This window comes from Bos grunniens, chromosome 21 (genome assembly GCF_055505025.1).
Source record: "Bos grunniens cultivar Pamir isolate PY7600 chromosome 21, Bosgru_T2T1.0, whole genome shotgun sequence".
In the NCBI taxonomy this organism is placed as follows: Eukaryota; Metazoa; Chordata; class Mammalia; order Artiodactyla; family Bovidae; genus Bos; species Bos grunniens.
The window spans coordinates 15,784,141-15,807,996 of NC_141185.1; the positions used below are offsets into that span (position 1 = coordinate 15,784,141).

The 23,856-nt window shown below is 38.4% G+C and overlaps 2 protein-coding genes and 1 pseudogene across 14 annotated transcripts in view; 1 reads left to right on the forward strand and 2 right to left on the reverse strand.

Annotated features, from left to right (window-relative positions):
* Positions 1–13,427, reverse strand: part of TOGARAM1 (TOG array regulator of axonemal microtubules 1) — a 78,543-nt gene extending 65,116 nt beyond the window's left edge. For 4 of the 9 annotated variants that reach the window (XM_086363345.1, XM_086363341.1, XM_086363343.1 and 1 more), the window contains exon 1: positions 11,079–13,415. In XM_086363345.1, the coding sequence (XP_086219471.1) occupies positions 11,079–13,124 (2,046 nt within the window). In that variant the 5' untranslated portion in view covers positions 13,125–13,415. Of the gene's footprint in view, positions 1–11,078 lie in introns of all 9 variants that reach the window. The other 5 variants (XM_086363342.1, XM_086363340.1, XM_086363338.1 and 2 more) reach the window with 2 other exon arrangements.
* A 164-nt stretch (positions 13,428–13,591) lies between these two features.
* Positions 13,592–23,856, forward strand: part of KLHL28 (kelch like family member 28) — a 34,135-nt gene continuing 23,870 nt past the window's right edge. For 3 of the 4 annotated variants that reach the window (XM_086363369.1, XM_086363371.1, XM_086363367.1), the window contains exon 1: positions 13,592–13,697. The gene's annotated coding sequence lies outside the window, so the exon portion shown is untranslated. Of the gene's footprint in view, positions 13,908–23,856 lie in introns of all 4 variants that reach the window. The other variant, XM_086363370.1, reaches the window with a different exon arrangement.
* LOC147349174 (small ribosomal subunit protein eS4, X isoform-like) lies at positions 20,374–22,539 on the reverse strand (annotated as a pseudogene). Its single transcript, XR_015149490.1, has one exon. The product of XR_015149490.1 is annotated as a small ribosomal subunit protein eS4, X isoform-like (transcript).

Sequence of the window (23,856 nt, forward strand, 5' to 3'; positions counted from 1 at the left end):
CTTCTCAGGTATGCTTAGCAAACTTTGTCAAGTGTCAAATAGCAATGAAATACAATAAAATTACAGATACACCTATTTGAAAACTTCTTAGCTATTTGACTATTACAAGATTATCAAATAGATATCAAGTAACTTGTTATTCCTCATCAAATTTTGTGGGAAAACCATTAACTCGTTCAAAAATTAACCCCCAAAATACCAGTGAGACGTAATGAATGCTTCAGCAGAAAAAGGCCTGATTTTACTTTTTCAAAATCCAATATTATAATTTTTGACACTGATTATAGGCTTCCCTGGCAGCACAGTGGTAAAGAATCCACCTGCAGTGTAGGAGACATGGGTTCAATCTCTGGTTTGGGAAGATCCCCTGGAGAAGGAAATGGTAACCCACTCCAGTATCCCAGCCTGGGAAATCCCATGGACAGAGAAGCCTGGCAGGTTATAGTCCGTCAGGGTTGCAAAGAGTCAATCATGACTTAGTGACTAAACAGTAATGATGACTGATTTTATAGCAGTCAGTATGCAAAGGAGGGAGCCTCCGAACCCAGGGATCAAACTCAGGTCTCCTGCATTGCAGGCGGATTCTTTACCAGCTGAGCCACCAGGGAAGCCCATGAAAAGGACACAATGGAATAAAAATGAAACCAATCACAGTCAACTTTTGATTAGATACATTAAGAGAAAATATACTAACCCAGTTAATATCATGAGTAATCCAGAGATAATTCTCCAGTATGGAATGCATTTACATTAGATTTACTCTGTAATTAATCTCCTTTTAAAAAAATGTTTTTATTTTGGAGTATAGCCAATTGACTGTTGCGATAGTTTCAGGTGGACAGTAACGGGCTGCAGCCATACAAATAATATATCCATTCTCCACTAAACTCCTCTCCCATCGGTAATTAATTTCTACTTAGAGAACAGAACATTAGAATGTATGACAGTGAAGACAGCAACTAGGGATAGTGGTAATGAGGGTGGAGATACAGTGGGCAGTAGTAGCAGTGGAGAATATATCTGCTAGTGTGGCATTTTCCAGGGTTTAGGAGAAGTCAGTCAGGAATTACGTTCTGCTGTAGAAAAATCTGCCAATATTTGAAAGCAGACTGTAGGACATACCAATTATTATTAACATGACCAATTATTATTAACATGAGAGGTCCTTTATGGTCTTTCTCAAAAGTAGGTAAATTATTTTCATCAGGATAAGCTTTGATGGGACTAAACACTAAACAAGGGAAAAGGAATGAGTTAGCATAAAAGGGAAAAGTACACATATAGTTTGCAAAAGTTGTGAGCTAAATTTACAAAATATGAAGCAGTCTGTTTAGAGCATCTTATGACTCTTAGATAGAACTGAGTTTTCAGTGTTTGAAGTTAATGTCTTAAAATTTAATTCATTTAATTCCTTGTAGGAAATGAAAGTGTTATAAAAGGTGAGTTTCACATTTAATATTAACAATGATTTGAAATTCACATAGTCTAATCTACTATTTTAATCTCGCTATTTAGTAACTCTTAACCTTTGGACTTGACTCCTAATATATTTTTCATAAAAACATTTCTTTGACCTAACACATCTTAGTTCAGCTTTTGGCAAGGAGTGTTAAGGACATCACAAAAATAGTTTTAATTCTACCTTGGTATAGATAGTAGCAAATTATCAGGATAACACCTTTTAATAGCTAACTCTCTCAGAAACCACCTACACTCCTGCCCTTATTGGGCTCATACTAAATTTATCTTAATCTCCAGCCTCCAGTTTTTGGACCTTCATTTTCTACTGGTTCTTTCTAGTTTTACCTGAACTTCAACCTTGCCTCTTAATGACAGCCATTAAAAAAAGTTTATTCCAATTACCTCCAAAATCACCTTCTGAAATATCTTTGTATGTTTTTTCAAATCATTTTCTATGCAAACTTTAAGAAAGCACAGTTGTGATACCAAATATAACAAGTTTTATCTCCTACTTTTGCACATTCAAGGGAAAACATAGACTATGAGTTTAATTAATAACCTCGGTTACTAGGTTAAAGAACAAGAAAAAAAATGTTCATAAACTTAAAAGTTTTTAATACATGGCATGTACTTGTACAGAAAAAGTTCACAGAAAAATTTTACTTAAGATGGCTCTTTGGACAAATCAGACTCAGTAGAAGGCAGCTATTTGTCTTTGCCCACATTTTATCACTGTGTAAAAATAATAGTATAATTGTTTGTGCAAATTTGAACTTATCCTCTCAGGAAACACCTCATTAACTTAAATTTCCTAAATTTCCTCTACTGGTTTCACTGGTTGTATACCTTAACATTACTCCTTTTCAAATTATAAAATTGCAAAATCACATGTTCAATTAAATTTCATAATAGATAATATCTTTATTAACACAGATCAATTTTTATAATGCCATAAATGTTATAATGCTTAATATATTATTTATAATTTCCAGACTCTTAATTAAGATTTTAGACTAACAAAATGGAATGAAAAAAATTAAACTATCAAATATAGTTGATAGGTTCATATAGTCAAAGCTATGGTTTTTCCAGTGGTCATGTATGGATGTGAGAGTTGGACCATAAAGCAATGTGAGTGCCGAAGAATTGATGCTTTTGAACTGTGGTGTTGGGGAAGACTCTTGAGAGTCCCTTGGACTGCAAGGAGATCAACCCAGTTAATCCTAAAGGAAATCAGTCCTGAATATTCATTGGAAGGACTGATGCTGAAGCTGAAACTCCAATACTTTGGTTACCTGATGTGAAGAACTGACTCATTGGAAAAGACCCTGATGCTGGGAAAGATTGAAGGCAGGAGGAGAAGGGGACGACAGAGGATGAGATGGCTGGATGGCATCACCGACTGGATGGACATGAGTCTGAGTAAGCTCCAGGAGTTGGTGATGGACAGGGATGCCTGGCGTGCTGCAGTCTAGGGGGTCGCAAAGAGTCAGACACAACTGAGCGACTGAACTGAATTGATAGTTGATTTACAATATGGTGTTAATTTCTGTTGTACAGCAAAGTGACTTGATTATATGTGTGTATTCTTTTTCATATTCTTTCCCATTATGGTTTATCACAGGATATTAAATATAGTTCCCTGTGTTAAATTTGCTTTTAATTTATCCTTGTCTGTTATACATTATAGGATAACCATCAAACAAACAGGTTAAAGGATATACAAAAGCCTCTAGATGATGACAAAATACATGTTTATTTCTGTCACTTAAACCATTATAAAAAGGACATATATAGTCACGGAAAGAATAAAAAGACAGCTCTTGGTTACATGAATTTCAGTTTTTTTCTGTGAGGAAACAAAAGTTGGTATCTTTGGGTGAGGTTATATTTAATATATATAACTGACACTGCCTGAGGTTAAAAAGTTACAGGGAAATAAAAGTAGGTACCCAAGGAAATGCATATGTTTTCTCCATTTATCATGATAAGTGCTATGGTTTTTTTAGACTATAAAATCAATATAATGTATACATTATCTTATTTAATATTCTTAAGGTTTAGTTTTCAAAACTTATTTTAAAATTACTTTAAAGTTTTTAAATAGACCTGGGAATAGATATGCTTTTGGATTGCTCTTAATTTTGACAAGTACTAAAAATAAGTTTTTCAGGAATTCCCTGGTAGCCCAGTGGTTAGGACTCAGGGCTTTCATTGCCCTGGCCCAAGGTTCAATCCCTGGTCAGGGAACTAAGATCTTGCAAGCCACGTGGTGCAGTCAATAACAACAACAACATAAATAAACAAACAGAAAAAAGTTTTTCAAATACTTCAGACATCTTGATAAAATTTTAAGAAGAAAAATAATGACTGCTTATTGGAAACAATCCAACATCTGCACTGATATTAGATATATTTTCAGGATTGTTCATGATTTTGACATGTTTTAAAACTAAGGGTTTTTCTCTTTTAGATACTCCAATCATATTTTTAAAAGAACAGGAAGGGAGGTTCAAGAAGGAGGGGATATATATGTACCTATGGCTGATTCATGTTGAGGTTTGACAGAAAACAACAAAATTCTGTAAAGCCATCATCCTTCAATTAAAAAAAAAAACAAAAAACAAAAACTACTTGCTGGAAATAACATACTATCCAAGGAAATTTCAATTTTTAGGATTAAGTTCACACCAAATACATTACTGCAACTTAGTGATTTGGGATTTTCTATTACCTTTAAATTTGTCACATTAACTATTCTAAATCTTTCCCACATTCTTCAAATGTCTGATTCTCCATTTTCCATTCTCAGCTTGGTTCTTCATTTACCAGATTATGGAAGTCTAATATTAGAGCCCTGCCCTTAACATGTGACTCACAAATCAGCAGCATCAGCAACAACTAGAAGCCTACTAGACATGGAGTCTCAGAAGCCCTCTCCAGACAAACTGAACCAGAATCCGTACTTTAACAAGACTCTGAGGGAATTTTTATGGACATTAAAATTTGATAAGCACTATTCCAGAGCTCATTGTCTTCAATGTCCAGAGCTTCATTCTTTTGGTTAAAAAAAAAAAAAAAATCTGCTGTCTCAAAATCTTTCTGAATCCTAAGTTATCTTCCTTTAATTTTTTCCTCCAGTTCCAGAAGAAAAAAGACTTCTGCCTCTGTTCCAAAGCTAATCTCTCTATATATTTATGTTCTTGATTCATTCAGTATATAACGACACTAATTCCTTGCCTTTCCCTCTCAATTTGATTCTCAACTATGATTAGAGAGATCAAATCATATATTCCTTGCAAATCTAAGATCTACCACAGTACAGAGTAAGCATGGTGAAGTCAACAGTGGCTCTTTGCTACTTTAAATGAGGTGGTTCCTATTTAAAAAGAAAACTTAGTGATAACTCATCCTGCTACATCCTACTACATCTTGCTTGGTCTTTTCTTTTACCCTCAAACCCTGAGATTCGACTTTCTCACTGAGATATCTGTGGATACTGATTGCAGACACAGCACTGCTAGTACTGTTATATAAAAAAACAACAACAGTCATTATCAACACAGTGCTTACCATTACTGAAGAAAAAGAAGTCATGGTTCACATGGGCTAAATACCAAAAGAGGAAAAAAATACTAGGCAGTGCTTTTAAGTGGAGAAGGAAATGGCAACCCACTCCAGTGTTCTAGCCTGGAGAACCTCAGGGATGGGGAAGTCTGGTGGGCTGCCGTCTCTGCGGTCGCACAGAGTCGGACACAACTGAAGTGACTTAGCAGTAGCAGCAGTAGTGCTTTTAAGAGTAATCTATAAGCTTGAACTTGGCTTCACACTTAGTGGATGACCAAAAAGATGCTTAATAAATGTTTAGTGCTTGTATTAATAAATATTTCCTTTACAGTTCATCTCATAAACTTATAAATTTAGTCTCTAAAACCACTTTTTCCCATGTCTCACTGACTTTTCAGTAACCAAATTTTCTACCTTAAAAAAGCTATAGAACCTAATAACTACATATACAAGTGAAGCAAGTATGCTCCTTACTTTTCAGTCTAGGTTACCATGACACTTAATTCATTGCAGAGAAATCTGTTAAGAAAAATATAGCTAACATGGTGGCCAAGTAGTGATGGCTGATTATTGGACCCCACTAACCCATTAAAATAGTCCTAAAAGCACAGAAAGAGAAGCAAAGTTAGAATACCACAAGAATCTGCTTATCATAGTATACGCTGGGGCATAAAAATAGTCAACTAAACGGTAGAAACAAAATTAAAACATATAAATATTCAAAATTAAGAACAACTAAACCAACTGATATTATATAATCTAACATGAAACAGCCATTAAAGATCCTACTATACATTATTTGATGTCAAAGAAAAAAAATTCATGATAAAGTGAAAGAGACTTTCGTGTATGGAAAAAATTACGTCATTAGTATACACAAACTGAAATGGCACTTGAAGACGAGGCAACAAAATGTTCACCGAATGCTTTTCTCAGTAGTGAGACTGCTGAAAATCTTAAATTTCTTCTTTGTGCCTTTCTGAATTTTCCAAATTTTCTATAACAAGCACATACAACTTTTAATAATCAGATGAATTATTAGGAGGAAATTAAGAAAGATAAAATTATGAGAAAAGTATCTTCAAAAATTATTTTACAAGTAGCTAGCTGATATATAAGAATAAATCATGCTTTTTCTGATTTCATTCTCCTCAAAAATCTCTCCTGCTTTTAACAGCGATGATGTGCTTCCTGAAACTCTCTTTACTTCACTTCTAAAACCTTTGTTCTTTCTTGTTCTCTTGCAAGTCTTAGGCACTCTTTCTCTTTTCCTTGTTTGGTTCTGTCTCCTACTGCTATTCCCTAAATGGGGCTGCATGCTGAGACTGAGACTTAAGCACTACGCTCTTGTTCTGAGAGCTCCTCAAATCTCACAGTTTCAACAAATTACTTCTCAATATGTGACTTCCAAGTCTACACCCTAGTTCTTTCTTTGTCTCTTGAATAGTGGTCTTCAACAAATTCAACCAAGTGTTCTCCCACTATCTAAAACTCATTTTCCCTTGTTGGGTCTTTCTTATTCATGGATTTATTATGCATTTTTGTCACTTCAATCAAATCTGAGTTATCCCTCTTTCTCTTTATCTTCCTTTCCTCCAACACTTTGGCCACTAAATCCTTTGAAATGCCTCTTACCTGATACCCTGCTAATTCTAATGAAACTCAACAATGCACACGTAAAGTAGTCCAATAAATGTACTAACTGATCTTCCCAGTCTCCAGTCTCCACCTTCTCAAAAAAAAAAAAAAGAAAAGCCCACACAACTTAGACATTGCTGCTGTTGTGATTAGCTTTCCTAAAATACTGCTTAAAAAAAGAGAAGGAAAAAACCAAAACCAAACCACCCCTGTAGTCTCAAACCACTGTCAAAATAATAGACTAAACTCTTTACTCTGGCATTCAAGGGTCTCCAGTCTGCAAGGGCCTGCTGTTTTAACCTTTCTTTTTTCCTACCACTGTTATACAAAATAATCCCTCTAAGCAAACTAATCTATCTTCAAAATGAGCTACAGGACTATGTAACTGAAACATTTCTGAGTTTTTATAGACGCATCTTATGTCATTAACTTGCTCTATGTGGACAAGACAGAAATAACATTTTAACAATAGACTGCAAATGTTAAAATTAAGCCTGGGCAAGAGTCAGTACAAATTAGAAGAAGGGTCACATCATTCTGGAAAAGGCAAAACTATGCAGACAGTAAAAGACCAGTGTTTGCGAGGAGTTAGGAAGGGAGGGATGAATAGGAGCACAGAGAATTTTAGGGCAGTGAAATTATTTTGTGCGATACTACAGTGATGGATATGGGTCATGGATATATTTGTCCAAACTCATAGAATGTACAATACCAAAAGCAAATCCTAATGTCAATGCACGTTCATCAGTTGTAACAAATGCACCGCTTTAGGAGAGACGGTGTTAGTGAAGGAGGTTTCATGTGTGGGTGTGCAAAGGGGGGCTTTAAGGAAACTCTGTACTTTCAGTCTTGTTGTGAACCTAAACCTGCTCTAAAATATAGTACTGCCCTATTATTTTAAAAATATACATGTACTTTCAAAAACTGCACACATAAAAATATTTAGGTATTTAATCCCTGTCATTCATTATGATAATTTCCAATGTATCAATAATTCTTCTACAGACCATTTCTGAGCAAGAAAGTACAGTCAATCTTCCAAATCGATGGGTTCTGCAACCACAGATTCAACTGTGGATTGAAAATATATAAAAAAAAATTCTACAAAGTTCCCAAACGCAAAACTTCAATTTTCCATTCTTTGGCAATACATAGCATTTACACTGTACTTATGCAGCTATTTACATAGCATTTACATTGTATGAAATATTATAAGTAATCTTAAAATGACTTAAGGTATACAGGAGGAGGTTCTAGGCACCAATAAACATGCCATTTTATATAAGGGACTTTAACATCTACAGATTTGGTATGCTCCAGGGTCCAGACACCAACCTCCCTAAGATACTGAGGGACAACTGTAGAGCTTAATTTCTGGGATAATTTTTAATTTGACTATCACTTCTTTCAAAAGCAATATATGTCTACACTAGAATTTCAGAAATGTACTATTTTCAGATTCTTGGCACTTTGGCCAGCACCAGAATCTTAATACACTAACATTTCTTTTTTTTTAGGCTGGGCTGCATGGCTTGTGGGATCTTAGTTCCCTGACCAGGGACTGAACCTGGGCCAGGGCAGTGGAAGTGCCGAGTTCTAACCACTGGACTGCCACAGAACTTCCTACACTAACATTTTAGACTTGACAAATAACAAGCAGTGTTAAAAATCAATGCTTACAGAAAATCATTCACTCCCAGGTGGTTTTAAAATACATGAGAAAAACCATATGATTAAATTATGTAAACAGGAAAATTACTTTAAAAATAACTTTAGAATTAAAAAGAACAAGCGGGAACACTGTTCACTTCCATCCATACTGCAAAAGGCACGAACTCATTTACAAAAATGATCTCCATACCTGGCCCTTGCCTACATTTCTAGTTTCATCTTCTGCTACTTTCCACCAAACGGGTTCAGCTGTGCAGAAATACACCATTTCTTATTAATTTGGTAAATCCTTTTATAATTTAGTATCTCTGAACATTATTTCTTCAGTCTGAAATTCATCAGGACACATCCACACTAAGCAAATTACTATTCATCTTTTATCATGTCATTTGAACCACCTACAAACAAATTAAGAAAAGTCTGACCATATGAGTGTAGGATAATTCTAAGCATAGAAACAAACAAGTGCAAAGAAATATTGAGCTTTAGTAGGTAGTCAGCTGTTGTGATACTGGTGTAGTAATTATGTTTTGTGTATGAATATCAGTAAATGTAACTGATGAGACCAGAAGCTGTAACTCCAATACTTTGGCCACCTGATGTGACGAACTGACTCACTGGAAAAGACCTGATGCTGGGAAAGATTGAAGGTGGAAGGAGAAGGGGACGACAGAGGAGGAGATGGCTGGATGGCATCATAGACTCGATGGGACAGGGAGGCCTGCCATGCTGCAGTGCATGGGGTCGCAAAGAGTTGGACACGACTGAGGGACTGAACTGAACTGATATTAGGAACCAGGGTTAAATTGTGAGAGAAAGGAGATATAAACATGGACTAAAGGAGTATGAGAAAGTCTTGTAGTGCTGGATTTGATTGCAGGTATCAATATGAATTTGTTAAAAAAAAAAAAAAAAGGTATTCCTAGGTTCTATCCACTGAAAGAGTCAATCCACAATGATAAGCAACACCACTGAGCATGTCTATACCCTGACTTTGGTTTTAAAATTCCACTTTCTAATTTAAAAAGCATTTCCTGGGCTCTTGGAAAAAACATTGGCTCCAGGTCTGGAGCAAGAAAAATACAAAGTAACTCTGGGCATCATACCATGTTTAAGTTAAGGAAGTGTTCAAAGACTTAAGAGTCATGTTACAGGACACAGGAGCCAGCCACCGGTCAAATCAAATTTGAGACAACTTTAATGTCAAAAGGAATACTCATGCATTTAATTATTACACGTAGAATAAAACAGAATGCCAGGTAACAAATACAGAAGGAATGTTAGACTTTTCAAAAAAGTTACCCTTTTTTGTAGTCCCCAATGTAATAAATGATACAGGTATGGATCCTTAGTGGATGTTAAGAACAGGGATGGAAGGTTGTTGAGGTATTCCTAGTGTCACAGAGTATCTTACAGATCATATGCTAATTATAAAGAGGAAAATAAATCTTTGCAACGGAGTGGTTATCACACCTTAACCAAGTGATGTAATATGACGTTCACAAGGTTGTATTTTTGCTAAAACTGTTTATCTTGAATGTAACATAAACAGTAAGATAGATTAAGATTCTTCAAAAATAAGTCAATGTCATGAACAAACACACAGATGGGCTTGTAATTCTATGTAAAAGACAAATTAACCATGTGAATCTTGATTGACTGGATCCTGGAAGACAAAATAGTATAAAACACATTTTGGGGACAATTGGAGAAATATAAATAGAGGCTATTACTACTGGTATTCCGGGGTGTGATAATGGTATGATGGTTATAAATGGGAATGTCATTCTTAGGAGTCATATACAGAAATGTTTAGGATGAAATGTCAAGATACTTGCACTTATTTTCACATGGTTCAGCAAATACGAAGCACATATGGCAACATGACAACTGGTGAATCCAGATGAAATATATGAATATTCACTATGTGTGCATGTGTGAGCACATGTGTGCTCAGTCGTCTCCAACTCTTTGCAACCCCATGGAGACCTTTAGGCTCCTCTGTCCATGGATTTTCCATGCAAGAACACTGGAGTGGGTTACCGTTTCCTCCTCCAGGGCATCCTCCCGACCCAGGGATAGAACCCACGTCTCCTGCAATGGCAGGCAGAGTCTTTACCACTGAGCCACCTGGGAAGCCCCAGTAGTCACTGTACTATTCTTTTAAGTAAACTATAGATTTGGAATTTTCAAAATAAAGACTTTGGGGTGGAAAAAAAACCCTTAGTTCAGATGTCTGGTCTTCTTGGAAGGTTTTTCCCCTGCCAGTGTAATTATTTTTTCTACTTTCAGCATTTCCATAGGACTCAAAATTTCTATTTTAGCACTTAACCAATTTGTAGCTGCCCATTTACAGTTCTGACTTTTCCTTAACTAAACTCTGCAAAACCCATTTGATCTTCATTCCTAGAATGTGTTTTGTTTTTTTTTCCTGGTACCTACTAGGTATTCAGTGTTTGTTGTTCGAATGAGTAACAGATATGCGAAAGTGACAGGTCAAAACCGAAATCCAGGTATTTTCTATACCAAATTGTGCCTCAAATTTAATCAAATCCATCAAGCAGAAAACCTACTGAAGGTTCCTGTGTGTTCTGTCCCGTTACAATTGATACATCAGCAAACTGATTTAAAAACAAAGCATAACAACCCTCAAAGAGCCTCACTCCTCAGTCATTACAGGCATACTTCTATTTTAAATTATCTCATAGTTTCAACTCACGGAAATTAGAGAAGATGCATACCTGTTCTATGTCCTTGGAACTGGAAGTCTGGTTTTCGCCCGTGACTCCAGGCTGCTCATTTTCCCATGGTAATTTATTTTTTCCTTTTCCTGCACTTAGTACCCTTCGAGTACAGATAGTCGGACTATAAGATCCATAACTTTGCATGCTATCCCTTGTGTGGTCACCACAGTGACAGTGTGCACTCTGAGTTCTGTTACCAGCCAAAAGCCAGTCTGCATCTGCTCCATGTGCCAAATGGCTCGATCTACCCTGGGCAGATGATGGAATGAGTACCGCATATTCCACAAATCCCTGTTCTGTTAACTTTGGGAGGGTTTTCCTAGCCAATCTGGCCTGCACAGCATTCATCACTCCATCTCCATTATCCTGCAGCTCCACAGTATCCACAGCTTTGAAAAGGATGCTGGTTTTACCTGAGCCCATTGACGATGCCAACACAGCAAAGGCTTCAAGAGCTGCCTGGCGTACCCTGCGTTTGCTATCTACAAGAGCTGGGGCAAGATCAAAAGACAGTTTGGATAAGTCAAAATCCTCACTGGGATAAGTCAGGAGGGAGCAGATGCAAATGTTCACCACCTCCTCTCTCACTCTGGAATGCTTATGTTTGAGATGTTCCAGGAGCAAGCAAAGCACCTGTTGAGGACCTACTTCCTTCATTAGCTTGAGGAAGATTTTCATGTACTCTTGTTTGATCACCAACTTGTTGTCTGCCAGCACTTTGACAGAAGCTGCTACAACAGGTCCCAAGAACTGTTGTACCTGCTCTCCAAGGCGAATAACCAGTAAATGCAGGACTTGAAGTGTGCCGTGGACCACTTTGAAGTTAGAATCGTCTAACAAATTATACAGCAAACTAATGAAACTCACAAGGCTAGGATGAGAGGTGGAACTTGGGTTAAAGCGACCCATCACCTGTTTCAGTTCCTCAACAGCCTGAGTCCGGTTCTTATAGTCTTCCTGATCTAACAACCTTGAATGCAGCTCCTGAGGAATAATCCCAAATTTAAGATTGCTGTTGGAAAGACTCACTGCACAGGGAAGGGGATCTTCAGGAAATCCAGATGCTTCAAGTTCCAAATAATAAGGAACCTGACTTCCAAACTGGGACTCCAGGCGGCGATTGTAGTGTCTCCTCAGGGCAGAAGGCAGGCGAGAGATATAGGACTGAAATCGCTCTTGGCCAAGACGCTCCCCTATTTGTTGAAGTGCAGAGAAAGCTGTCTCAGATTCTTCTTCTATCTCCTGACCGCCAAGCTTTCGGGCTAAGGATATTATCACTTCGGTAAGATCTAGGTCGAGCAACAAATCCTCAGGGGTAAGCAAGATAGGGAACAGTAGTGCTGTGGAAGCTCTAAGCCGGGCATCGGTACTTTCCAGTCCTTGTTGTATAAGCGTCCTCAGCACCTGTCCAGAGCTACGCTTCAAACAGATGTGTAGGATCTGCAGCGCATCCTTCCGCAGGGCTGGATTCTCTTCTCGTAGCGAGACGACTAGCTGAGGCAGAAGAGCTAAGCTAAAGGCCTCTTCCAGCTGGCCTAACTCCCCCTGACCCCGGAGAACGTCCGAGAGGAACTGCAAGCAGAGTCGTTTCTCATCACTACCTCCTTCCACAAGCACTCGGCCCAGAGCCCGATAAAGCGCTTCCTTTCGTCGGGGGAAGCCAAGTCGACCGCCCCGCCGCGGCAAAGCAGCCTGTAAAGCCTGGAAGGCCTCGGAAGGATCGGGCGCGGTCCGCAGTTGTTGCAGGAGCCTAGTCTCCTCTTCATCTCCCCCCGACAAACCACCTCCAGGCCCAGACCAACTACTTGAGATTGCCTCCGCGGGCATCAAGAGGGTCGAGGCCAGAGGCGAAGGTGTCGGGGGGCAGGAACCGTGATCTCCGGCAGCTCCACGGCAGCAATAGTTTTTCTCGCCTCTCATGGCGCCCCCACCTCGACTATCATCAGTCTCTGGGGCGGAAGGACGACTGCGGCTCTGGAGGCGATAGGCACAGAGGGATGGAAGGGGCGGCAGCGGGAGCAGGGCGGAGGGCGCAGCCGCCATGGAGGGTAGTCAAGTGGCGGACACTAGAGCAAACCATCGTCTCCGAAGGGCTCGATGGAGCCCAGCCTTCCTGTTCCTCTCCAAGCCTCAACCTGCAGAGGAGAAAAAGGGAACAATTTGAGCCCCTGACTCCCGGAGGCTGCCTTCGGCAAAATGGCCCCCGACTGAGCCCCAGACCCCACAGCTGCCACCGGGCGTAACCAGGGGCACCACGTGACCAAACCGATCGCTTCCATGGTGATGTACCCAGCGCGGACCTCTTGACCCGGAAATCAACCTGCCGTGATGCATGCAGGGTCATGTAGTCCACGTCAGAAATTCGGGCTAGGCGGAAGGGCTCGGGAAAAGGAAGTGAGAACGTTGCGAACGTAAGGAACGTATCTGGAATGGAGAAGGCGAGGAACAGATAAAGCATTAAGCGGAAGTGACGCTCTCCTTGCTCAGGGCGGAAGTTCCCCGCCCCACCCGTAAGAATTAGGGTTTGACTAGAGACAAGTAAGGATCTTGCCCGGTCTCGAGTTGTCCACGGCTCCTCCTCCTCCTGTCGCTGCGGGCGTGATTCCTGGGACTCAGGTATTTTCCTTTGCTGTCCTTCTGCAGCGCAGGCTTTGACAGAGTTCTGCTGGAGTGCCGCTGGTGTTAGAGTAAGATGTAAAGAAATGAACGGGAGCAAGCAGGGACAGAGGCGACATCTTCTTGTGCAGGGCTCGTTATCGCAGTAAACGCGTTGTTGTCTACAGCCCTGAGTAAGGGCGATCCTTTCCTCCTGCCGTCCGCATACCGGTACGAGAGATCCGGACTAAGGCCAAGCTCAGAGCTCGCGTAGTTTTTTTCAAATCCCGGTGTTTTGGGACCTTACTCTCCCCGTCCTCTCCTACCTACCCCCCGCCCCCGCCTCAGTCCCCTTTTCCTACTTCTCTTACCCTCGGGTTGTGAAGGGTTGATGGTTTTCTGTCGTTTTCCCTTATCCTCATCACTTTAAGTTCTCTTTGAAAACGTACTTGATCTGCAGATAAATCTGTTTTTCCTTGTAGCTAACCTTCTGTCCCTTATAGGTTCTCAAAGTCTAATGCAGTTCCTCTGTGGGACTCACCCCTTTTCCCCGCTAGCTCCCTCTGCCACCCCAGCCTGCCTGCAGGATCTTCGCGCAACTCTGCAGCCTTTCAGTCTCCTGGAAACCGAGATTGCAAAGACAATTTCAGTTGCGGTTGAAGTTCTTTGCCTCACTGTCCTCAGAGAATTCCGCCCTATAGTTTTAGAGCCGATGATAGACATTTCTTTGTTTTAGGCTAACTGTGAATTTGGTGAGCAGTCTTTCTTCCTTGTAATTAAACGTAGGCGGAAACAATTGAAGAGCTGGAGTGCTTAGTGTGAGGCAGAGTTCTTTCAAGTGCGGAAGAGAATATTTTGGGGAAGGAATAATACAATTGTTTTTGAATGACCCAGTGAGAAAATTCTGTTATCATTTCAAGTCTCCAGTTTATGCACTTAAAATACAAGTGTTCCTACCCAGTTCTGTACCGCACAGAATGTCTCCTGAATCCTTTTTTAAGTCTTACTATGACAAACCAATTTTATAAAAATATTTGCTGGATAAGTAAGACAAGCTCAAAAATCATTTCTGGATATTGTCTTAAAGTACAATTTGATTATTATAGGTTTCTTTTTCCCTTTTCTTTTGGAAGTAGAATAAATGAAAACGAAGCCTGTGTAAACATGCATCCTTTTGCTTTGGTTTAAATTCTAGGATGTTAGTTAATTTTAATCAATCATTTTAGTGTTTAAATGAATCTCCCTTAATTTGGTTTGACTATATTTCAGTAGACGAAAAACTTTTTTTTTTTTTAATTTTGTGGGTAGGATAAGGGCAGAAAAGTGAAAACCGAGACATGATTTTGACAGTTGTCAATGAGAAAGAATGTCAGTTTCTCATATTTCCAGAGAAAGAAGTTCAAATTCATACTTCTACTCATGTATGCTGAGGTTTCAGGAACTCAATTCAGACTAAACTAAAAGAATGATATACACATCAGAATGTAACATTAGAATGCCAGTTTATGTTGAAATAGAAGATAACCCTTTTCAGTGATCAGAATTTTCAGGTTGAAAATCCAGTGCATTCTTTCCTGTATCCAAGAACTTGGGAAGTTGTGTGGTAATGATGGAACAAAGAAAATGAACTTAGAAAGTCCTGAATTATACAGCATCATTAAAATTATGGTAGAAGTTTAAGAATTACCTATTCTCTCTATAAAAAATACTTTTCAAGGGATTTGAATGCTTAAATCAACTACTTATATCCTTTTCCTTGAAACAAAGCAAGATGAGTTTTCATTTTAACCCCTTTTCTTAGGGCCCTGTAGAGCACTATGTTATAGATTGCAGTAGATATTGCAATTTTATATCTATTACCTTTAATTTCCTTGATGAAGACTTGGAAGATGCATTATTCTCTATGATGGATATTTAGGAAATGGGACCTTATCAGCATCCCATATCTTACTAATTATCTTTTAGGTTTGAAAGTGAAAGTACCCGAGTCGGGTCCAACTCTTTGAGACCCCATGGACTGACTATGCAGTCCATGGAATTCTCCAGGCTAGAATACTGGAGTGTGGGTATACTTTCCTTTCTCCAGGGGATCTTGCCTACCCAAGTATCCGTCCCAGGTCTTCCCCATTGCAAGCGGTTTCTTTACCAGCTGAGGCACCACGGAAGCCCATCTTTGAGGGTTATTTTGTGGAAAATAAATCTCATCTATTTAATGTGTATTCTCTTTATTTCTATCATGAAACAAATTTTTCAAAGAATTTTATTCTTAATTCTAGGGATCAAGGGAATTCTAGACATTGTGTATTGACTTGTGTTTTGTATTTATCTATGTATAGAGATATTATAAATTTCTACTACTACTTTCTTAAATTTCAGAGTAGTGGAATACAGTATTGGGTATATTAATAGTACACCTCTGAAAGTTGAAAAGGAGTAATTAAGAATACATTGCAAATAGCAAATTCAGATTTTAAAAAGTTAAAATAGTAATTTGAAGATAATTTCAAGAAAGTTTAGTTAAATTAATGGGTTATAAGAATGTGTGATACATACCTTAATTTTTTGAACTGAAGTTAAGATAAACACAGTTGCCTTAAAAACATTCCTTATTTCCACAGTCAGAATAAAATATATATTGGTTGGATTAACCACTATAGTTTTTTCCTCATTCTTACTCAAATTTACAGACATGTAGGGATATTGGAAATAAGTGCATTCTGTAAACTGTTAAGAATTTTGTATAGTTTAAGAAGTTAATGTGAAGAAATGCTATGCAAATGAAAAGTGCTCTTGACATTAACAAGTAATTACAATTATACTATTATCTATTGAGTGTTTGCTATGTGCCATACACTCTGCTTAGTACTTAATATTAACTCATTTAATCCTCACAACAGTTTTCTGAGGTTACATCATCTACATTTGTACTACGGCACATTTTGTGGGTGTTTCCATTGGAAAGTAATTACTGAAATTAGTCATTTTAGCTATTTGCTTAGAGCTTTGGAGAAGTTTTGAGGGAGGAGAATGTTGAAACGAGGATAAAATTAGGTTTTTCCATCATTAATCATTCATATCTATTACTGTGTATTATTTGATTGTATGTATTTTAATTTTCCTCTTTGAGTTTCTGTTCTGAGGCTTTTTGGTTTCTTGCTTGAGTCAGAACTTTAATAAGGTTAAGAAATTATGAGCTTATTTTTATCCATATAGAATTAAACAGGTTTTCTTACTGTGTATCAGTGTTATATTTCATTTACTTAGATTTAAGTCCCAAATCCACTGTTCATTTCAAGTCAAAAACTGTACTTTTAAACAATAAAAAAACCTGTTGCATTTTAAGCACTAATCTTTATAAATTAACAGAATATCACGTTTTTTCTAACCAGTTTTTCAGTAGATGGGTTAATTCTATAACTTCGAGCTTTTACTGGATGTGGTAATGGCTTTGGGGACTTGCTTTCTTCTGTATTATTTTGGAATCTATGTACAGTGAGTGATTTGTATAACAGGCTTCTAATTTTACTTTTGTTTCTCCGGATATAATGAAAGTCAATCTCAGATAAAAGGAAAATATTCCACCTTGTTCCATAGGTTCAGTGTTAAAATTATATGCCTCTTGAGGTTTGACAGAAAGCAACAAAATTCTGTAAAGCAATTATCCTTCAATTAAAAAATAAATAAATTAAAAAAATTATATGCCATAATTACTTGAATTCTGTGAGAACTGAAATGTGGAAAAGAAATTTAAACAATTCTTGTTTCTCGTCACCATTTATTTGCTCTTATTATAGCAGATAATTGCCTCCCAACTGATTTCAGCACCACTGTTTTGTAGCTTAGGTGTCAATTAAGTATAATAACTCACAACTTGACCTTTATTAGCTTGGTTTCAGAATCTAAAATTGTGAAGTTGCTGTAGACTATGGAAAGTCTGAGTCTAATTTTATCTAACATTTGCTGATTGCATCTTTCTGTTATGGTTTAAAATGCTTTTCTTTTTTCTCTATTTCTTATAAAGTAATACTTGGATCAAGTCTATTGACTTCGTTTGATTTTGGTGTGTGTGTGGTGGGTTATAGGTGGTATTATGATCTTCTGTCAGAAGGCCCTGTTGTCTGGTGGTCTCTGTTTTTGTGATGTTAGCAGCCCTTCATAACCAATGCCTGCCTCCGTTACTTTGTTAAGATTGAGAAATGATGATATTCTATCATTCCTTCGCTAAAAACTGGGGTGCTTGTATAAAGAAAAACTTACCCTCATCTGCTTGGTAACCGACTTGTACAGTTAATATAGGAAGTTCAGTTGCTCAGTCATTTCTGACTCTTAACAGCCCCCTGGACTGCAGCATGCCAGGCTTCCCTATCCATCACCAACTCCTGGAGCTTGCTCAAACTCATGTGCATCAAGTCGGGGATGCCATCTCATCCGCTGTACTCTTCTCCTGCCTTCAGTCTTTGCCAGCATCAGGGTCTTTTCAAATGAGTCAGCTCCTTGCATCAGGTGGCCAGAGTATTGGCATTTCAGCTTCAGCATCAGTCCTTCCAATGAATATTCAGGACTGGTTTCCTTTAGGATGGACTGGTATGATCTCCTTGCAATCCAAGAGACTCCAAGAGTCTTCTCCAACGCCACAGTTCCAAAACATCAATTCTTCAGCACTCAGCTTTCTTTATGATCCAATTCTTGCATCCATACTTGACTACTGGAAAAACCATAGCTTTGACTATATGGACCTTTGTTAGTAAAGTAACGTCTCTGCTTTTTAATACTCTGTCTAGGTTGGTCATAACTTTTCTTCCAAGGAGCAAGTGTCTTTTAATTTCATGGCTGCAGTCACCATCTGCAGTGATTTTGGAGCCCAAAAAAATAAAGTCTGTCACTGTTTCCATTCTGTCCCCTTCTGTTTGCCATTAAGTTCTGGGACTGGATGCTATGATCTTAGTTTTTTGAATGTTGGGTCTTAAGCCAGCTTTTTCACTCTTTAACTTTCATCAAGAGGCTCTTCAGTTCCTCTTTGCTTTCTGCCATAAGGGTGGTGTCATCTGCATATCTGAGGTTATTAATATTTCTCCCCGCAATCTTGATTGCAGCTTGTGCTTCATCCACCCCGGCATTTCACATGATGTACTCTGCATAGAAGTTAAATAAGTAGGGTGACAGTCTACAGCCTTGTCGTAATCCTTTCCCAATTTGGAACTAGTCCATTGTTCCATGTCTGGTTCTAAGTGTTGCTTCTTGACCTGCATACAGATTTCTTAGGAGGCAGGTAAGGTGGTCTGGTATTCCTGTCTCTTTAAGAATTTTCCAGTTTGTTGTGATCCACACAGTCAGAGGCTTTAGAGTAGTCAATGAAGCAGAGGTAGATGTTCTTTTGGAATTCCCTTGCTTTTTCTTTGATCCACCAGATGTTGGCAATTTGATCTCTGGTTCTTCTGCCTTTTCTAAATCCAATTTGAGCACCTGGAAGTTCTCGGTTTATGTACTGTTGAAGCCTGGTTTGGAGAATTTTGAGCATTACTTTGCAAGCATGTGAGGTGAGTGCAATTGTGCGGTAGTTTGAACATTCTTTGGCATTGCCTTTCTTTGGGATTGGAATGAAAACTGACCTTTTCCAGTCCTGTGGCCACTGCTAAGTTTCCCACATTTGCTGGCATATTGAGTGCAGCACTTTCACGGCATCATCTTTTAGGATTTGAGATGTAGGAAAGGTATGATAAATGCTTGATTCTTTCCCTTTATTTGCTTGGTTTCAAATAATGAGTTGATTCATTAGTATCTTCTAGTAGTGATCAGTTGTTTAAAATTAGCATAATTGTATTATCATTATGAACTCATGGATTTAAGCATGTCTGCTATGTTTTAATCAATTGCAGTTATGATAGTGGATGATCAGGTTGTCCCATCTGTGACTAGTGAAGGCCTGTTCAGTTTGGCTCCAAAGTTTTTTATGACCTTAGTCATCATTGATAGCTTTATTGCTGTCTACTATGTAATGATTCCAAATTTATCTTGACGTTTTCTGTCTTAGGTCTAGAATCAGCTGTTTGTCCAAGGAATTCTATTTCCTTAGAGGGAAACAATATTTAGGGACCCCATCTGGTGCTAGGAGTGCTCTGTGCTACTGGGTTGGTCATAATTCCTAGCCCTTTTCAGTTGACAGAGCTCAAAAATATAATTTTATCTTTTTCTTAATTATACATTTTATACATTTGTATCTTGTACGTGTTTTGTTATATGCATAATTTATATAGTTAGTGTGATTAAATTGTTTATATATATGTATTTATTCTGTTATTTTTACTTCAAAATCAGACCACAGGGACTTCCCTGGTGGTCCAGTGGCTAAGACTCCATGCTCCCAATGCAGGCAGCTTGGGTTCAATCCCTGGTAAGGGAACCAGATCCCACATGATGCAATAAAGATCGGGTATGCCACAACCAAGACTCAGAGCAGCCAAATAAATAAAATATTAAACAAAAGATCAGACTGCAGGGTTTATGTCTAATATCTCAGGCTTATGACTTTATCTCTTTTCTCCTTTACTAAAGATTAAAAATCCCGGATCACGAATGATGACCAGGGGTGATAGGGTTAGAAATGTCAGATAATTATGCACCATGGCAGTGCACAGTAACCATTTCAGAACACAGATAACATCTTCACCAACTATGTGAAGTGGTATAAGATTTTTTAAGGCATACCTCTCTAGGGATGGCCCATCAAATTACTAAAGTTATTTGGTATAATATGATTAGGCTACTAACTGAACATTGAGTTCCTTTCTTTCCTTTTATTTTCAAATTGTTGTTTTTAAGGTTTAATTTTGCTTTATAATTACTTAAAATACTACCTTAATTCCACAGTCAAATCTGTAAAACTGAGATATGTTCAAAGATGTGTAGCTTTATCTCTATCCCCTCCACTCTGTTCTCTCCTTCCTCTGTTAGGTAACCTTTTAAAAATATACCATGTTATATTTCCTTAAAAAAAAAATAAGTGGGTATATATATTTGTAAACCCCCCCCCCTTTCTTAAATAAATAGTGGCATACTGTACACATACGTCTCTTCCATGCTTGGAACAGGAAGACCCTGCAGAGTAGTATATACAGAGATTCCTCATTCCCATTCACAGCTGCATAGTATTCCATTGTGTGGATGTGCCAGAGGTTTCTTTCACCCACCCTTTCGTTGGTGGGCATTAGAGCTTAAAATTCTTGGTTTGTTGCCTTTTAGTCTCTCAAATACTAAAGTAAAAAGCATAAGGTATTATTATTTTGCTTTTACAAATAGACCTGTAATTATTAGCCTTATGCATTTGTCTTTTTATATTTTTGCCAGTGTATTTTTTGATAATTTCTTAGAAGTAGAATTGTTAGATTAATGAGTAAATGCAAATGTAATTTTGCTAAGTTTTCCAGATCTATTTCCAGAGGTCTCTATCATTCAGCGTTCCCTCGGGGATGGATGAATGTGTTTGTTTCTCATAGCCTCACCAAAGTATATTGTCAGGAAAGCATTGTTATTAATAACTCCATATAGTTGTTTTTGGAGAAGGCAATGGCACCCTACTCCAGTACTCTTGCCTGGAAAATCCCCTGGATGGAGGAGCCTGGAAGGCTGCAGTCCATGGGGTCGCTGAGGGTCGGACACGACTGAGCGACTTCACTTTCACTTTTCACTTTCATGCATTGGAGAAGGAAATGGCAACCCACTCCAGTGTTCTTGCCTGGAGAATCCCAGGAACGGGGGAGCCTGGTGGGCTGCCGTCTATGGGGTTGTACAGAGTCGGACACGACTGAAGCGACTTAGCAGCGGTAGCAGCAGCAGCAGCATAGTTGTCTTTGGTGTTTTTTTTGGTGATATTTTCTTTAATTTTGTGACCCCATGGACTATACAGTCCATGGAATTCTCCAGGCCAGAATACTGGCGTGGATAGCCTTTCCCTTCTCCAGGGGATCTTCCAAACCCAGGGATCAAACCCAGGTCTCCTGCATTGCAGGCCAATTCTTTACTAGCTGAGCCACAAGGAAAGCCTTTAATTAAGTACAAAGACTTTTCCAGTCACGTCACATGGAGATCATTTTATCCATCCTCTGTTTGGCTGCCAGTCTTTTGTCTCTCTCCACAGCAGTGGTAAAGCAAATACCCTTTCCATGGGGAGGAGAGATCCATGGTTTGTTGCCTTTGCCAATAATGAAAATGTTTGAGAGCCAAGTGACAAAGTTGTTGCCATTGGCATTTTTCACATGAACTACATCTAAAGAACCTGGATGGCTCTTCTGGTTGGTAATCACACCAATTCTTTTCAGGTTAGCACCTCCAGTCACCATGCACAGGTTACTAGTGTCAAATTTGATGAAACCAGTAATCTTGTCCATCTCCAAGGCAATTTGAATGGTGTCCTTCACTTTGATGAGGGGATCAGGCAAGGATGGTGCGAGCATATGGGTCACCAGATGAAGGATTCCTTTTGTCCCCACAAAGATCTTTCTCACTTTGCACAACTTACACTTGGCCTCCTCAGGTGTAATATGATGAAGAGCAAAGCGACCCTTCGTGTCATAGATCAAACGAAAATTCTCTCCAGTCTAATAATGCTGATGACATCCATAAAATCAACAGCGTAGGTTATTGGTGCGAATTTGCCATTGATCTAAATGAAACGCTGCTGCAAATCTTCATCTCCTGTTAAGGCATACTTAAGTCTGTTCATTAGGGAAATGATTAGGGGGAGACATTCCCTCAGCTTGTGGGGACCAGTAGATGGATGAGGGGCAAACACACCAGTCAGTTTATCCAGCATCCAGTTTTTTGGAGCTGCTACAGGCTCCAGGTGCTTCTTGGGACCTCTAGCCATCGCTGTGCTGGGCACAAAAAGAGGCCTCCATATAGTTTTAACGCATTTGATTACAAATGAAGTTGAAGAATTTTTCATATACTTAAGAACCATATATTTTTTAACCTCCTGTTCACATCTTTAGACTGTTTATAGTGCTGGAGTATTTTAGGAATGTTTTATTTTTTGATGTTGCATCTTTATATATATTATAAATATTTTTCTCAACCTTATTCACATGTTTTTCTTTGCTTATGAATTTTTTAACTATTCAAAGTTTTTTAATGTAATTAATCTAACCTGTCTTTTCACTTGTACCATAGTTAGGAAACTATTCTTCAATCTCAAGTTATAGATTCACACATTTTATTCAAATACTTGTATATTTTCTTTTTTTCCATTTATACCTCTGATCCGTTAGGAATTTATCTTGGCGTAGATATGTGGAAGTAAAGTGGCTCAGTCATGTCTGATTCTTTGCGACCCCCTGGACTAGCCTACCATGCTCCTCCATCCATGGGATTTTCCAGGCAAGAGTACTGGAGTGGGTTGCCATTTCCTTCTCTAGGGGATCTTCCCAACCCAGGGATCGAACCCAGGTCTCCCACATTGTAGGCAGATGCTTTACTCTCTGAGCCACAAGGGAAGTCCCAGATATGTGGAAGGGATCTAATTTTATCTATTTTTCTTGTGGCTATTCTGTTATCTCAACATGTTTACTTGAAAGTCACACTTTTCCTCACTGATTTTGAAATGCTGCCTTTATCATAAGCTAAATTTTCATGTTAAATTATCTATTTCTGTATTTTCTATTCTCCACTGATTTGTTTCTCCAAACCAAACATTCTATTTAATCCACAACAGATTTTACAAATGAGAATGTTCAAGTTTAGAATAAGTAATTTGCCTAAGGTCTGCAGCTACTAAGTAGTCAAATGTTGACTTGAACCCATTCATCTCTCTGGCCCTGAAATGCACACTTTGACTCACTGTTCTTTCCTGTTTTCCATGGTACTTACCTTTCATTGTGCACAAGGTTATTGATAAGATAAATGAAACTGTGTAAAGCTGGCAAAGGTCAGGTTTTGAAGATTCGGAATTCTTGCTTCCGTGAGCTATTTTTAGCCATTTATGGGTAAATAAGAACCAAGTATAGTCACAGTTGTAATTCATAATTTTGAAGGAGGTACAGTTATAATTTGCAATAATTTTTAAATAGTTACACTTGTGCTGGAAATATTTTAACTGATTTTAAAACATTAACGTGCATAAGAATGCTAATACATTCTTGAAACACAGATTGCTGCTCCTTCCTCTCTGTAGTTTCTGAATCCTTAG